Source organism: Leucopleurus acutus (assembly GCF_964270905.1).
Source record: "Leucopleurus acutus genome assembly, chromosome: 2".
In the NCBI taxonomy this organism is placed as follows: domain Eukaryota; kingdom Metazoa; phylum Chordata; class Mammalia; order Artiodactyla; family Delphinidae; genus Leucopleurus; species Leucopleurus acutus.
The window spans coordinates 16,514,848-16,530,999 of NC_139143.1; the positions used below are offsets into that span (position 1 = coordinate 16,514,848).

General features: G+C 35.1%; 1 protein-coding gene across 6 annotated transcripts in view; it reads right to left on the minus strand.

Annotated features, from left to right (window-relative positions):
• Nucleotides 1-16,152, minus strand: part of GPATCH2 (G-patch domain containing 2) — a 174,217-nt gene that overhangs the window by 151,400 nt on the left and 6,665 nt on the right. For 5 of the 6 annotated variants that reach the window (XR_014326826.1, XM_082857831.1, XM_082857832.1 and 2 more), the window contains exons 2-5: nt 12,327-13,046; nt 7,154-7,215; nt 3,957-4,139; nt 3,398-3,477 (exon numbers count right to left, since the gene is read on the minus strand). Coding sequence is in view for 5 of the 6 variants with exons in the window: in XM_082857831.1 (XP_082713957.1) it covers nt 3,398-3,477; nt 3,957-4,139; nt 7,154-7,215; nt 12,327-13,046 (1,045 nt within the window). In the remaining variant the exon portion in view is untranslated. Of the gene's footprint in view, nt 1-988; nt 3,271-3,397; nt 3,478-3,956; nt 4,140-7,153; nt 7,216-12,326; nt 13,047-16,152 lie in introns of those variants that run through there. The other variant, XM_082857835.1, reaches the window with a different exon arrangement.

Below are 16,152 nucleotides of genomic sequence, written 5' to 3' on the forward strand. Positions count from 1 at the left end.
ACACTTCCGCAAAGTAATCACTGTCCCTATTTACCAGAAAGAGAAAATGAGATTCAAATTGTAATTACAAGTAAAAAGAAGAATCAGAGTGGGGATTCACCAACGTCTGACTTCAAGATCTGTAAATTTTCTACGATACCACTTTGCTCTTCTACAAAACTAACTGGAGTCGATCCTCACTCCAACTTGTAGGTCCTACATATGCAAATTTGCATATCCACTGAAATTTATTTGTAACCCCCAAATCAATACTCATAGTGCTTTCACGGTCATTCACAGACGTGAGAAAAGCAATGAAAAACTTCAGTCACCTGAGGCACATGTGCATGCCCTACTGAACAAACAAGGCAACACTGCTTTCTTGTTTTCAGCTCTTAACACCGTAAACAAGTGTCCTTTTTGTGGTTATTTAGTGCCATGTTTTCCACCTTTTCGCGCTTTCTTTGGTGATTCGCTGTGTTAAATGGTCCCCGGGCATAAGGTTGCAGTGCTGTTTGCTGCTGCTAAAGCACAAAGAATGCTGTGCTGTGCCTTACGGAGAAAACACATGTATTAGATAAGCTTTGTTCAGGCACAAGCTATAACGCTGTTGGTCATGAGTTCAATGTGAATGGATCCACAATATATGTTAAATAAGGTGTTTTTAAACGAAAACATACATAAAACAAGGCTATGCATTGATCGAATGATGAAAATGTCACGACCAAAGGCTCACAGGAACATAACCCTGCGTTTCTCTCAGGAGCAATGGGTCAGCATTCTCTAATTCTGTGTTGCCAGCAACTTTATAGAACATTACTATGGTGAATAATGAAAACTCTGATTGGAAGTTCTTCTCCAAAAATGTTTACATTAATATTTCAGTAAAAGATTCTCCTTCTGTCATTTCCTTCAAAGAACATCATTATTTTTTGTAGTCATCACCCATCTGTTTAAGAAAAGGAAACCCTATGCTGTCATTCCATTTAATGGGTTGCAGCTACATGTGTCTGACTTTGCTCAGGAAACTCATCTCTCTTAAAAGCAATCTGGCTTTCCAATGTGAAAGTCTAAGGAATTAAGTTTCATTTCTTACTACCGGATGTCAGAGATACTGTTTAAAGATGACTGTTTCATGAGATTACGATTTTTAAGACTAGATGGTTACATGTAATAGGGACAGTACAAGCAACAACAACAACAAAAAACTTAGCATAGGAACTTAAAAATATCAGCACAAATTGGAACTCTTACCTTTCTTGCCCAAGTCAGATATTTTATTGGAAAAAAAAAAAAAAAAAGATTACAGTACTTAAAACTCCAAACAAGGACAATTCAGAATTGAAAGAAAGAAAACCTGAAGGAGCCCATTGTCTTCAGCAAAATTTTGAATACAAAAAACATGGACCAGGAAAATGGTTTGTGGCCTAATGCACTAGTTCCATGATAAACACCACATATAGTGTATCTCCATCAAGTGAAACTTAATCACCTTTTTACAATTGAGAGAGGGAAGGCAGCGTTTACTATGGTTAAGCCATGTATCATCAATACCATGAAGCTAGCCTATCAGTTGTAATAGCTTCTATAAAATACCACAGTGAGATTGCAATAAGCCTAGAAAATGGGCTACAAATCCCAGCTATGCTCAAGCAAGCAGTGAACCAAAAATGAAAATAGGTAAAACTGAACCAAGAGCTAGATAGCATTCATCTAGCTTCACGATTGGTAAGGCAAAGTTCATAGGCCAAGGTTTTAAAGTGACTTATTCAGATCTAAAAGACAGTCGTTATACAAAAGAAAATAAAAACATTTATGTAAATTCAGAAAAAAAAATCATGAAGTTTCACTCCAAAGGACATAGCACAAAAAAGCTTACTTACAATGACCGAATACCATATTATTGTCCCTCTAAAATATCATTTTAAATATGCAAAGGTAAAGAGACTCAAAGTTGCACTTTATCACTTTTAATCTCTCCAGTTTAGACAAGCAATCTAAAAGATGTCACACATTCCTACTTAATACATTTGCTGGAATCTTTCAGATTGTAACTTTAGGTAAAGAAAATGTCAACTTTAAGTTTCTTTTCCAATCATCATATTTAAATTAGCCATTAAATGCTGAATTAACAATTAATCCATACAATAATATAAAAATACATGTATTAAATCACAATTTTCATCGATTATAAGAACTTAATAAAAATATTAATCATTTTAATATAACCATTTTGAAGAACTGGGCTGAATGTAGTGTAGCATCTAAATTATATCATCAATAGAAATGTTACATTTTCCCTTCTGCTTGGTGAAAATGAGCTCATGCAAGTATTTTTGACACTCACAGTGACACACACATTTGCCATTCTAAGGATGTGTAAGCAGCTCTCACTTTTAAACATGACAATATGATTCAGTCATACAGTATTTGTTGAAATACCAGCTTTCACATGAGTTTAATACGCTCTAAGCAAGAATGATCATTTTGACGGTTTCAGGTATCAGACAGAGAAGATAATTTAAAAGGTAAGAGTAAATGATTCCACTAGCACAGACTAGTTATCACCGTGACTAGTTTAAAACTAAGATTTTTCCAAGTACAATAAAAACTGTACTATAAAATACAATGGGTTTGCAATACAGAGCAGATTATCCAAGTAGAAAGCAAACTTGAACAAAATACAAACTCTAGAAGATTATCAACCTTACCTATTACTCATCTTAGCCCTTGTTAAAATACCCTGAGTAAAATGCAAATATTTTAAATAATGTTGGCTATATAAGATTTCTCTAAAAATGAACCATAAATGTCAATGCATCATGTTTTTAAATTTACAACAGTCAGATATGTAAAAATGAGTTCTTATCCAGTCACAATATAAACATTAAGGAATACTGATGTGAGATCTGGAAGTTTTTAATTCTCTAGCTTTTGTTAGCATTTTGGCAAAGCAAGTGATACATAAATGGTTTCAATGTAAAAAAAAAATCATAAAAGAGAAAAATATATAAAATTTACAGTAGTTTCTATCAACCCTGGGCCAACCTAGATCCCTAAAAGCCTCCCCCATCAGGTTCACTTCTGACTAAAGGAAGAATACCAGTCCTCCAGCAAAAACAGCCCCATCTTTTCATCAAAGAGGCTCTCACTTCAGTGATATTCCTCCAGGGGAAGAGGACAGGAGCCAGGTTCCCTCGAATGTCATTCCCCAGATGTTCAAAACGTAACTAATTTATTAGCATTAGAAGATTTGGTTTATAGGGGAATCTCACTGGTCCAGTTTGTAGCCTACAAAAAAATGGATTATTTTTAAGTATAACATTAGAATATGAATAAAGGATGAGGATGTGGCTTTTTATTCCATAGAAATGGATACATTTCCAAACATGAGAAGTAAATAAGAAAGCATGCCTACCATTGAAGTTGGGGTCCCTCCTGATTTTTTAATATTCTTGGAAGGCATTCCATGAAGGCGACTGAGTCTGGCTTGGAAACCTGGAAAATCAAAGTCCTCAGTTGAAGGAGGGTCTATGATCATTGGAGCATGGAATAAGATCCTATCAATTCAGAATTCAAAGTCAGTTGGAGGGGGAAATGTATTGAACAGTAGTGGGGAAGAGGCAAAATTCACACTTAAAAGATCCGAACCAATGCCTAGTAGGGTTTTAATGCAGCCAGCACATGACAACCAATTGTTTAAGCATTAGAGGATTATCCAGGGTTTTTCTTTCCTCCCAATTTATCTTTCTATCATTTCAACGTTTTTACCATGGGCCTAGCAAGAAAGCAAGTCAACCTTCCTAATAAATTGAAAGCATGAGAATTCAGTGGGAGCTGAATTGCTGGTCACCATGTTTCCTCATAGCATCTTGCGTCTAGAGTCTTTCATTTCCATTTAGCACCTCCTCTTTCAACGACTATTCCTGGACTGACTATATGTCCCCTGTATCCACCAGTCAGGCAGTGCTACTGACCTCTTCTTCCCGGATGTGACATAAGGGGGAAAGAACCAGTTAGGATACTTTCAAAGACAGGATCTGGTAAATTTTTGTCCAGATCAGTAGGATCTTCCTTTTCCCACCAGGGAATGACTCCAGTGATGCCACAAGCTCCCCCTGATTCCTTTTCATAAAACCAGTCGCTCTGCTCATCATCACCTGTGCAAATACAAGAAATCCCCCAGAGATTCAGTTTTATCATCCAAATAAACCGAGTTGTCAGATTCAGATTTAAAAAATACAAGATGGTAATTAAATCTGAATTTTAGATGATTCATTTTTGATATAAATATATAGTATTTGTACAAAATTTTTAGTATACGTCCAAATACGAAATGGGTCCTACTTGTACTAAAAAATAATTATTTGTCTAAAATTCAAATTTAATTGGGGATCCTGTATTTTATCTGGCAATCATCTATATAATCTATAAAGAAAACTTTTTATTCTACACCATGGTTTCACTTAAGAAATTTTTTTTAATACTATAACAAGAACTTTCATCAACAATAACATAAAATGTTATGTTTCAGAACCAATTTAAAAATGTGAAAACCAATAATATACTGGTTAATCCTTTGGCAAAAACTGTAGGGAAATCCAGTTAAGTTACTATCCTTTCCATATTAAGGAAAAATAAATCTCCTGCCAGGAATTAAATGGTATAAAATTATAGAACTCGTTCTTTGCAGCTGATAATGGTATATAATTAGCTTAATTTCATGATTTCTATGGAGTGCAAAAGGGGAAACAATCATGAACAGATGTGACTAAATGAAATTAATCTGATTAAGTTCATTAAGAAATAGTTGTGAAAAAGTTGATTTTAAATGAAAAGTGACAACACTGCAGAGTTTACAGAGAAACTACACTGAACCTCTACAAGCAGGGTATTTTTAAAACAGAATCCTATTCATAGTAAGTCTGACTTCTAGGACCATCCTTGAGTGTAACTATGAAGTAACAATCAATTTAAAATTCAGTTTGAATGTGCCCTTGGCGTGAATCAACAGTATTTTTTTTTTTGAGTACGTGGGCTTCTCACTGTTGTGGCCTCTCCCATTGTGGAGCACAGGCTCCAGATGCGCAGGCTCAGCGGCTGTGGCCCACGGGCCCAGCCGCTCCGCGGCATGTGGGATCTTCCTGGACCGGGGCCCAAACCCGCGTCCCCTGCATCGGCAGGTGGACTCTCAACCACTGCGCCACCAGGGAAGCCCCCGAATCAACAGTATTTTGTATTTTTTTAAAAAAGGAATAATAAAGAGATGTATATGGAGACAAAAAAACAAAACCTCAAAAAAAAGCAAAAACAGAAAAGCAGATGGTTTTAAAAATAAGAGACAAATAACATTTTGAATATGATCTGAGATTCATTAGTCTTCTTCACGATTCTTAGAAAAACTACTAGCTTCTAAGAGGGTCGTCACAACTGCTGTAAACTTTTTCCCTTTACAGAAGATTTCTGGTTTCCAAAATCTCTTACTACAAATGTTTTTAAACACAAACTAAAAAAACCCTTAAACTTCCATTGAAAATGATTTTATGGGAAATGGCTGTATTTAGAATTATGAGGGAGTTAAAAATTTAAACCATTTGGAAAACCAAAGTCACCTGTTTATTTCAATTGAGGATTTAATAAAAATTATTTTTTTAAAAAAACAAGAATTCAAAGTACAAATATATTAGTACTTTCATTGAGAGTTATAGTAGAAGTTCACAGGTCAGGTATAAGCATAAGAAAAGAAAGGGAGTCACTTGAAACTGACTACCCTAGATCTTAATTCCAATTAGACAACATTATAATAGAAAAATGGGGTTATTTTATTTTTGATGTGATACACAACTTTATTCTTAATACAGAAATCAAATAGCTACAGATTAAGAACTTGGGCTCTAAAGTCAGACAGAACAATTAGATTTCTACTGTTTTGTAACACTGGGGAAGTTACTTCAACTTTATCAGTCTGGGTTTCATCACCTGGAAAAAAAAAGAGGGGGAGATCTCATAGGGCTGTATTAAGAATCAAACAAGAACTTAAAGTAAGTTAAATGTAAAAAAGCACTTAGCAATATGAAACATGATAGGCTCACAATAAATGCTAGCAGATTATTCTAAGCCATTCAATGCTTCTCAAAGATGGATAGGCTTGTCAAAACGTTATTTTTTTAAAAAGTGTTTTCATTTCATTTCATTACCAAAGGCAATGTTTATAACATAACTTTGGGTAGACATAGGTGTTTTAACAAGAATTTAGGTATATTATCAAGGTAGTCAAGCTTACTCTTAGCCCTGAGGTTCTAACATATTTCAGTGAAATCTACGGTCTTCAAAACAATTATGTATCTATTTATCAGGGACAGATGGTTTACAAGTAAGCAAAAAGGAATAATAATTTAATTTATTTAATTTGTACTGCCAAGAGGAGGAAAAGACTAAGAAAAAAAATGTGGGGCAGCTATTATTTTATCCTTTTTTTCATAACATGATTAAACTATTTATAATTAAAAAAAATTTTTGTGGGTTTTTTTTTCCCTTAGAAATTACTGCTTTCCTCTAAAGATCTCAAGAAAGGAAGAAAACACTTATGATAAGTATTCGTATGTATGTATCCTGCCCCCTTAGTAAGGTTTTCATATTTTCTACTGGGACAGGTAGTTTCAAAATAATGCCACGTTAAAGTGTGAAAAGCTTCAGGAAATTTCAAAGATGGGAAAGATGTAAGTTGAAAGACATTACTGTTTAACAGTGTACAATATTGAATTCAGGAAAATGGTCTAATTACTTACAAACTGGATAGGATGAATAAATGTCACAGCTGAATAAAAATGACAAATGACTTGCAAATCCACCTTTATTAATGCTTAAACAGAATTAAATACATTTGGAACCAGGTGGAGAATGAGAACCAGGGTCTTGTGAACTTGCTAAAAGAGACAAAATTGAAAAGACTTGAGGTATGTAAAGCTTTCTCAAGGAAGATAATCCTTCCTTAACATTATTAGCTCCACAGACTAGCTTTTGGAGATAACTAAACCCCCGCCCACTAAGCAGTGTGTGGATTGCACTAAGGTAAATGGATTGCGGTCATCAATTTATGAAACAACTAGTAATAAGCACAACTTAAAAATGAAGGCATTTTTCACAAAGAGATAAAAAAATAGCATCTCAGTACCTTGTCTTCCCTCATCATTGGTAAACAAACCAGCATCAGTGCTGCTGAGACTGCTGGATTCACTAAAATAAGGGAAAAGAAAAGAAAAAACAGATCAAAAGAACAATTGATCTCTCAGTTGTCAAATTTTAAAGAGACATGGCAGCTCAGAGATGGAACTTAAGCCTGACAAAGATCTGAAAGAAAATAAGATGATTTTTTTTAATCAAACTGCAAATATCTCAGTTCCATTAACTACAGAGCATATTATTTTTGGCACATAAAACCACAGGAATCTAATGGGACTCTGACAGCAAGCCAGATGTGACTGCAACGAGGTGCTGACACAATTGATGCACTTTATTATCTGCTTTCATCAAATGCTTACTGCTCCTTTCTTATTCCAGGCAATTCAGCTTGAGCCCTGAACACCACTGCACAATAAAATGGGGAAAGTCCCGATCAAAAGCAGGCTCAGCCTTTCTTCAGCACATGAAATAAATACAAGGGCCTGGGATAGAATTACTTTTCATAACCATATTTGCAAATATTCCAGAAGAGACACTACTTAAGAATTCCCAACAACTCTATTATTTGGCAAGGAGGAAAAAAGTTTACAATGGTAACAATCCATTAAATCAAAGCTAAGGTCTCTCTGAGCAGAAAATGAATATTGCCAATTATTAAGGAGGAAGTATACAAAAATAACAGGTTCTTATTATTTCCACAGAAGTTGGAGAGTATGATACAGAGTCAAACTTAACATATAAATGAAAATAAATAGTAAATATTCAACTGACATGAATTAAACTGTCACTTAGTTTTATCAGAAGCGATGCTTATATGAGAGTCTAGTTAGTTAAAAAAACCATAAGGACAAGGTCAGATAATAAGGGGTTTAGTTTTTAAACAATATTGAGTGATGGTCTTAAAAATTCTCATATACCCTCTTTTTACTGTAATTCTTAATTCTAACCAATCAGGAAATCGCCCCAGGTGATTTTTAAATTATAATACTTTTCCATCAACAGGGAGAATTCTGTAATCTTAGTTTTTAAAAAAAAAAAAGCATCCTAATCTGTTTTAAATATTTCAATTGGGAGTTCAGCATTAAAATTCTAGATGAAATTCTAAATCCACGTACTTTTTCTGAATACAAAATATCATTTCAGATTTTGTTTGATTTTTGAAAAATAAATATAAACAAAAAGTATAAAAATTTAAGTGGCACATTCTCCCAAGAAACTGAATTAGTACCTTTTTCTTTAACTTTCTTCAAATTAAGTTAATGTATGAAACTATCCTGCACATATGTTAAGGAAAAAAAACAATACTCTTTAAAAGCGTCATATCAATACATATTTTCTTATTTACAAACAGGTATGCTCTTCTATACATAGTGGTGTTTTTAAAACACAGTGGAGTATTAAAAACAATTCAGAATCTTTCTGCTATTTAGCTGACCAAACTACTATGGATTTTTTTTTTTTTCTCTGTGACTGAGTAGTGCTTTCTCGTCCGCCCTCATCAACACAACTCTAATAAAGGGCCTTAACATACATACCTTGGGTTAAATTCTTTTTCTGAAACCCTCGAGGCAAAATTATTTAAAATTCATACATTTTTACACTTTAGAAAGGTACATTCTAAAATGCCTAAGAGGAGTCTGGGGTAGCACTTCATAATCAAACATATTAATATATTTTTTCAATTAAATGAAGGAATATCCATGTTAAATACAGGTCAAGTTAGGTCTGGCCACAAATTAATTAGTTTTTCACAGCTTTCAGGATTCAGATTTGCAGATAAAGGGCTGTGAATCTATGTGCCTTTATTTATTTATTTTTTTCAATGGTCTTCCAATCTCTCTGAGTTCAGATTTACCCCCTTTAATCTATTCTACACATAGCCAGCTTCATCTTTTCAAAACATAACTGGTTGACTAAAAATATTATGGTATCCTGGATGGGATCCTGGACCACAAAAAGGACAGTAAATAAAAACAAAAGAAATTCTAATAAAGTATTGACTTCCGTTAATGTGTCAACACTGGCCCATTAGTTCTGACAAATGTACCATAGTAAACGGATGATATTACTAATAGGAGAAGCTGGGTGTAGGATGTATGGGAACAGGGTATACAGAAACTGAGCTATCTTTGCAAGCTTTCTGTAAATCTAGAACTATTCTAAAAGAAAGTTTATAAAACACACAGGTGCATATATGTCTGTGTGTAAAAAAAAAGTCTATTAAAATTCTTATGTATAAAATAGATAATAAGAACCTGCTGTATAAAAAAATTAAGTTCAAAAAAAATTCTTAAATTACTTACTCAGATTTATAGGCTTAAATTTAGTTATCAAGGCTTTCCATGGATGGGCTCCCACTTAAATTCTTCCCATCCCCATCTCTGGTCCTTTTGTTTATGTCCTTTCTCCAAGAGGTATCCCTATCTCCTCTCTCTTCTCTGCCTACTGTTCTTAAAGATACAAGAAAATCAGAATTCCCTAAGATCAGCTCTTAGCCCTTAACGATCCTTGGCCTACTTTGAGATGTTTTTACACGTGTTTTAAACAACATGCTTCCTTATTTACATTTCATCTAATTGACATCTAGCTAGTTGCTCCAAGTGTATCATGTAGTTGTTAGTGGGTACAATAAATCAGAACAAGAACTTAAACAGAAGCAAGGTTTTCCATTTTCAGGAGCTGAGGGTCATTATGGCTTATCTTCAAGGACACCTCTTCCCACTTGTTTTTAGTATGACTTTTATAGCATAGTATTTAGAGGAGAATATATTCCATGAATGCTTGTTGAATTAATGCATGGATACCAATCCCAATCCCCTGCCCCGATCTGTTCATTTCCTATATTTTCTATTCTTGATACCTGTGCATCACCTGGGAGTCCTCTTTCTCATTCATCCTCCCAAAAATATAGGCAGCCAACCTTCCACTTATTCCAACTCTTAAAACTGCTCCTATATTTTTTTTGTCCTCTACTACTGCTGCCATAATTCACCTCCCTCTTAAGGATGGACTGGAGGTCAGCCAAAACTAGACGAGCCACTGTTGTCAAGGTCAGGTATCTTGATAAAATATAAATCTAATTGACTAAAAATTCTTCACTAACTGCCCATTACTTATATGATGAAATCCAAACTACCATTGCACACAGGCCTTCAAAACACAATTATTGCTGTAGCCTCCGCTCCCACTTTATGTAACGCAGTTACATTACCTATACTTTCCCACATACATAGCACTTGCTTCACAACCATGTCTCTGCATAAATTATTCCCTCTACCTGGGATGATCCGCCTTAACTCCTCCGTATCTGAACAAAGCTTTCAGTCACAGTTCTTTAGGAAGTTTTCCCTCACTAGTACCTTCCACTCAGCACATTCCTTTTTCATCATTTGCTTGTTTGGCTATTCCAGGTTATGAGGCTGAAGAGAACCGGGGCTGTCTTATTTGTCTTGGGACCATGAGTGGTGAACAGTAAACAGCAGTTATTCAAATGTGTGTTAAATCACACACACAGAGTGAAGTAGTTCCGTTCTTATCTATAAATCAGTTCCAAGGCAATATATAGCTTTTTATAGTAGGAAAGCTTTGGAAGTGGTCTCAACAAATGCTTATTCTTGTTGGGAAGATACTTTAAATATTTAGCAATCTTCCCACAGAGGGAATATGCACCTAACTCTTAAGTGACCACAAAGAATAGCTGTATAGGTAAGTTTAAAATAAGAGGAAATAAATTTAATTTATTCAAGAGTGAAAACATCCTTTTTGAATATTTGTACTTAGCCTGTTGACTGCTGGGTAGCCTGATGGCACCTAATACTCAAATATTTTTACAATGAATAGAAATGAAGAGAGTTTTATCTCATTTCTAGTCCAGTCGGTCAATAAAAGGAAGACATCAATAAAAGAAGGGGCTTACACAATCAATCCAGAAAGCAGGTAATCTGTAAATAATCCAGAATTGAGGATCTATCTCCGCTGCCACACACCCTCCCTCCCAGCAACTAAGCAAGATAATTACTTTCAAGTCAAGCTGGATGGTCCTCAGTCACAATGGCCCAATACCTGCATACAAATAATTCTCATTCCGGTATAAAAATGACAACTTTCTTGGAAGAAAAGCAGGTACCATAAACTTCTCAAAATCTCCCTGAAACATTTATGTAATTTTTAGTTCTTTAGGAAAATTACATAAATAGCAAACCACCTCTAATAAAAGATCCATTCTATAAACTTATACCAGGTCCTACGCATACCTGTAACCACATTTACAAGGGGAAAGAAAAAAATATATATATATATATACGCTTATGAGATCCATAGCTCACAATCCACATGATTAAAATGATGCCAATCTTAGCAATTAAAAATCAAATACTCTTTCCCAGACCATCTTTAAAGAATATTTTTTTCTTGACCATAGTTGTACATTTGATTTCAACGACATGCTTAAAAGGATGAACAGTGTCAATGTTTTCTCATTCCTGCAGGTAACATTAGTTCTGTGTAAAAGAAAAGTGATCACTTACCTTTTGAAGGTGTCAAAACAGTCCTTAACAGCTATCATTGTGGTATACCTCTTTTCTAGAATGGACAGATTAGACTAACTGCCAAAGGATTACTGCTTCTCCCATTTGTCTAATGACAAGATCAGGAGCTTCTAGACTATAAATTGGGTTTTACAATTCATAAGTGATCAGAATTCCTAGCAATCTACAGACTTCTTAAAATATCTAGCCGCTCACGGTGAAGTGGTATCCACTTTGGTTCTCAGGAATCAGAATAAACTGATGAACCGTGACACTAAAAAGCACCGACGGCTAGAGCTCTATAATTAAACAAGTAAATAATTATAAATGCAATTCTAACAGTTATAAATGTGCTGTTATTCAAAAGCATTCTTTCCCATTGAAAATCCATTTCCTTTTCTCTTTGTAGCTGAAAATTAAGTCATTATAACACAATCAAAAGACTGTTCATAGATCAGACAAGCAATTTTGCTTTGTGCTAAACATCATAAATTATAAGTAAATATAACCACGGTTAAACGGTAATATCACTACCATTATTATAACTTATGATTATTTTAAAATAGAATTAAAATCCGAAACACATTCAACGGCAAACAGTGGAGACATATTTTTATATTTAGAGAATAGGAAAGTCACCTTTCACTCATGAGTTCATCTGAGACTTTTTGCTCTTCGTATCCCATTTTGTCCTTATTGGTCTGGCTCGTTTCCTCACTTTCTAAGACTACTCCTTCATCTTGGATTTTGGGTCCTTGTCTAACTATTTTCAGTTTCCTCTTCTTGACCTTGCTCTTGGTAAACTCGTGACATTGGTAAGCTCTGTTGTCATGGTCCATGTCCTGATCTCTACAGCCTTCGAGGGGCTGGGTCACTGTCCGCTTGTTAGCGCTGTCCTGAGGGAAGTCCACTGCCATGCGCTTGACCTTCCTCCTCCTGCGCAGAGTTCTGTTCCCAAGGCTGTCCACGGCAAAATCAGACTCATGCCAGAGAGGTCTTTTCCCTCGAACGTTATTATTTAAGTTCGACGATGGCCTGCGCTTTGCCACTAACATTTGGTCGTCAGAGTCACTGTGATCTTTTTTATTATTATTGTGATTCTCTCTATAGTCCTTGCTTGGTTCTTCTAAACTAGAATCAGAGCCTTCACTTAAGCAGTGACCGGTCTCCCACGGGTGATGAACATTATACGACCTCCGTTTTCTCCCTCTCCGTTTCCTGGCCTGGCGTTTCAGAGGGCAAGAGATACTTCGGGAATGGTCTCCAGTTTCGGCAAATCCACCTCGAGCTTGCTCCGAGCTCTCCTCCAGGGCTGAGACAAGATCATGAACCAGTTCTTCCATGGTTCGACTGAAATGCCTACATTTTTTTAAAGAAAGAAAAAAAAATTTAAATAGTCAGAGTCAACCCTATTAACCTGGTTTATTGCAGCAGACAATTCATTCTAAATCTGACTAGAATGAATAGTTATTACAAAGAACTGTGTAAAAGCTGCTTAATTTTCCTATCTAAGATATTACAGTTCCAAATATGCTGACTCACTTTTAAGTTTTTTCTTGTATAAGTGCTTTTATTAAACACAGGAATTACTTCAAGATAGAGTAAGCATAATATCAGCAATGAAAGAGCCCAGTGATTTTGTATTTTTACTGTCTAATTATGGAAAAGTTATTTCTGCTTAAATCACCATACCTTAGTCTACTCCTATCCTTTTCCTAAAGCCAGTTTTCAGAGCAGGAGTACAGAGAACTTTCTCAGTCCCCCTCCACCACACACACACACACACACACACACACACACACACACACACACACACACACACACACACACACACACACACACACACACACACACACACACACACACACACACAAATTTCTAAGGAAACAAGGAAACATACAACCTTTTTCTCACCACATGCTCTACCCAGTCACTGCCATGACATGCGAGGCAGACAGAAAGATAGGCAGCTACGTTCAAGGTTTGTAATAGATGTGAAAAGAAAATTTAACCAAACGCTAGGCATATATTGAGACCACACTAATCTCGCGACCAAGTGCAGCAGAAACTCTGTTCGTATTCAACCTGGAGGCCCACTGACCTAAAATGGCCCATCATTTTTCTTACCATTACTCTGAAGCAGTCTCTTAGGCCTTACAAAAACAAAAAACAAAAAACTGAACTATGTGAGAAAATCATCCACTAGTCAGCAGGCATAAACATTAGTGTTCTTTGGGAACCTTTGTAAATTATATGGGTCCTTTCCAAACCCAACAGCGCCCAGACACATGATTTTATTTTTTAAACATTACAGGTAATTCAAATATGCACCGTTCTTATGAAGATCATGAACAATCATTTCTTAAACTGAGTTCTAGAAGCACCTAGGATCAAAATATTCTCGATTATAAAGGACTGTATAGTTTCTAGAGTCTATAGCAGGGGTAGGCAAATTTTCTATAAAGGACCAAGTAGAAAATATTGTAGGCTCCACAGGCCATTAGGTGTCTGTCACAACTACTCAACTTTTCCCATGGTAAGGCCAAGATAACCATAAGAAATACGGAAATGAATGGATATGGCTATGTTCTAATAAAATTTTATTTACAAAATCAAGTGATGGCCAGCCATAGTTTGCTGACCCCTGGTCTACATACAATCTTTATAGTTTATAATTTCAGGTGTTCACAAGTTCCCTTTAACGACTTTCAACTTGATCTTTTCATTTTAATGATAACTTGAAAACAAACACACGTGTGATTCAACTGGATTTAACACTTACAATACGAAACACACATAAGGCTTCCAACACTTGAGTGTTTATTATGTGACAGGCTCATTTCTCAGTGTTTCATATGCATTACCTCATTTCATTTTCACATAATAACCCTATAAGGTGGTAGCAGAAATACACAGAAACAGAGAGTTAAGGTAGGCTTGCCCAAAGTGACACATGTAGGAAGTGGTAGAATCAGGATTCAAACTGTGGCAATCTGGTTCCCGAGCCTGAATGCTCACCCAACTACAGCCAAGAACAGCTACACAAGTCCAGTATCTGGTTTGCATTTTTATTTATGATTGATTTAGCAGCAGAGGATACTATTTATTGTTGAGACAGATTTAATACGCATCTATGTGAAGCTGATGACTCACAGTTAAGCATTGTATTCTCCTGAACAGAAAAAAGGGATGGGAGACCTGAATCAACACAAGGCACTGGGCAGCTGGGTGGTGAAAGTGAGCCGAAAAGAACCAGTGATGTAGTCCTCAGTAAAATGCACACTGTAAGCAATTAAGTAATAGGACATTGTCTTTCAGTTAATGTGGGTTTGTATTTTCCAGATCTATCTCCTTGGACATTCTGAATGAATAAACAAAAAGTCTATATAGACAAACATTTTTCAAAAACATGGTGATTCAAATATATATATTTTAAATGAACTCTGGAGGGCCGCTAAAAATTTTTTTTTGCCTTTAAAAGGTTACTCGGGTTTCAGAACACTGAATTTGATGAAGAGAAATATGCATCACATAGGAATTAGCATTAAGCCAATACAAGGGCTACAATTCCAACTACATTGATAAGCCAAATGGATCTTATTTCAATACCTAAATGTTAATAATAGCCTTTTTTGTTTTCCATTTATTGCAGTGAATATTTTGTTTTTTTCCTTTAACACTACTTCTTTGGAGGAAACGTAGTCTGAGAATTATTATCTCTGAAAACAATACTGTACCTTTAAAAAAATTCACTGGAAGCCAGTTTAACATGTACTACAATAAAGATCCTTTGTCTAAAGGAAGACTCAGTATCACCTGGTTCTGGAGGAATTTACTTTTTGAAGAAATAGTTTTCTTATCAATGGGTGAATGACTGGTTCTAAATAGTAATATGAAATTAATTAACTCAATGCATGAATATAATCTCCAACTAAAATTGCAGGTTATTTTGGAAGTTAAACTTTAGTGCTTTACTTTAGAAGAGAAAATGTAATGGTCCTAACATTAGAAAAAGCTTAGCACATCAGATTTAATCTACTGAAATTTGATACTATTCATTAATTTCATTTAAATTAATTCATTATACTGCTGTGACTAATGCAGTTTAACCAAATATAACCAATACTATTACTAAAAATGAAAGCAAAATTTCTTTATAACATTATTAAAATTGTGCCAGCCTTATCTGATTTTATATTGATTTTCTTAAGAGAAAATAAAAAGTATTTTAACTAGAAGAATCTAATTTATTCCATGATGTGATTCAAACATGAATCAACGAAAAAACTACTTTAAAAGGCTTTTCAAAAAAACCCCTATAAAAACACAGAAAAAATACATTTAAGTGACATTCAGAGTTCAAATCACTTTTTCCCCTTTAGTCTCAACTCACCAGAGTCCTGCAAGTCAATCTCAACCAAAACTCCTGTAAATGAGCCAGTACTATTACAGCTAGTCAAGCTGC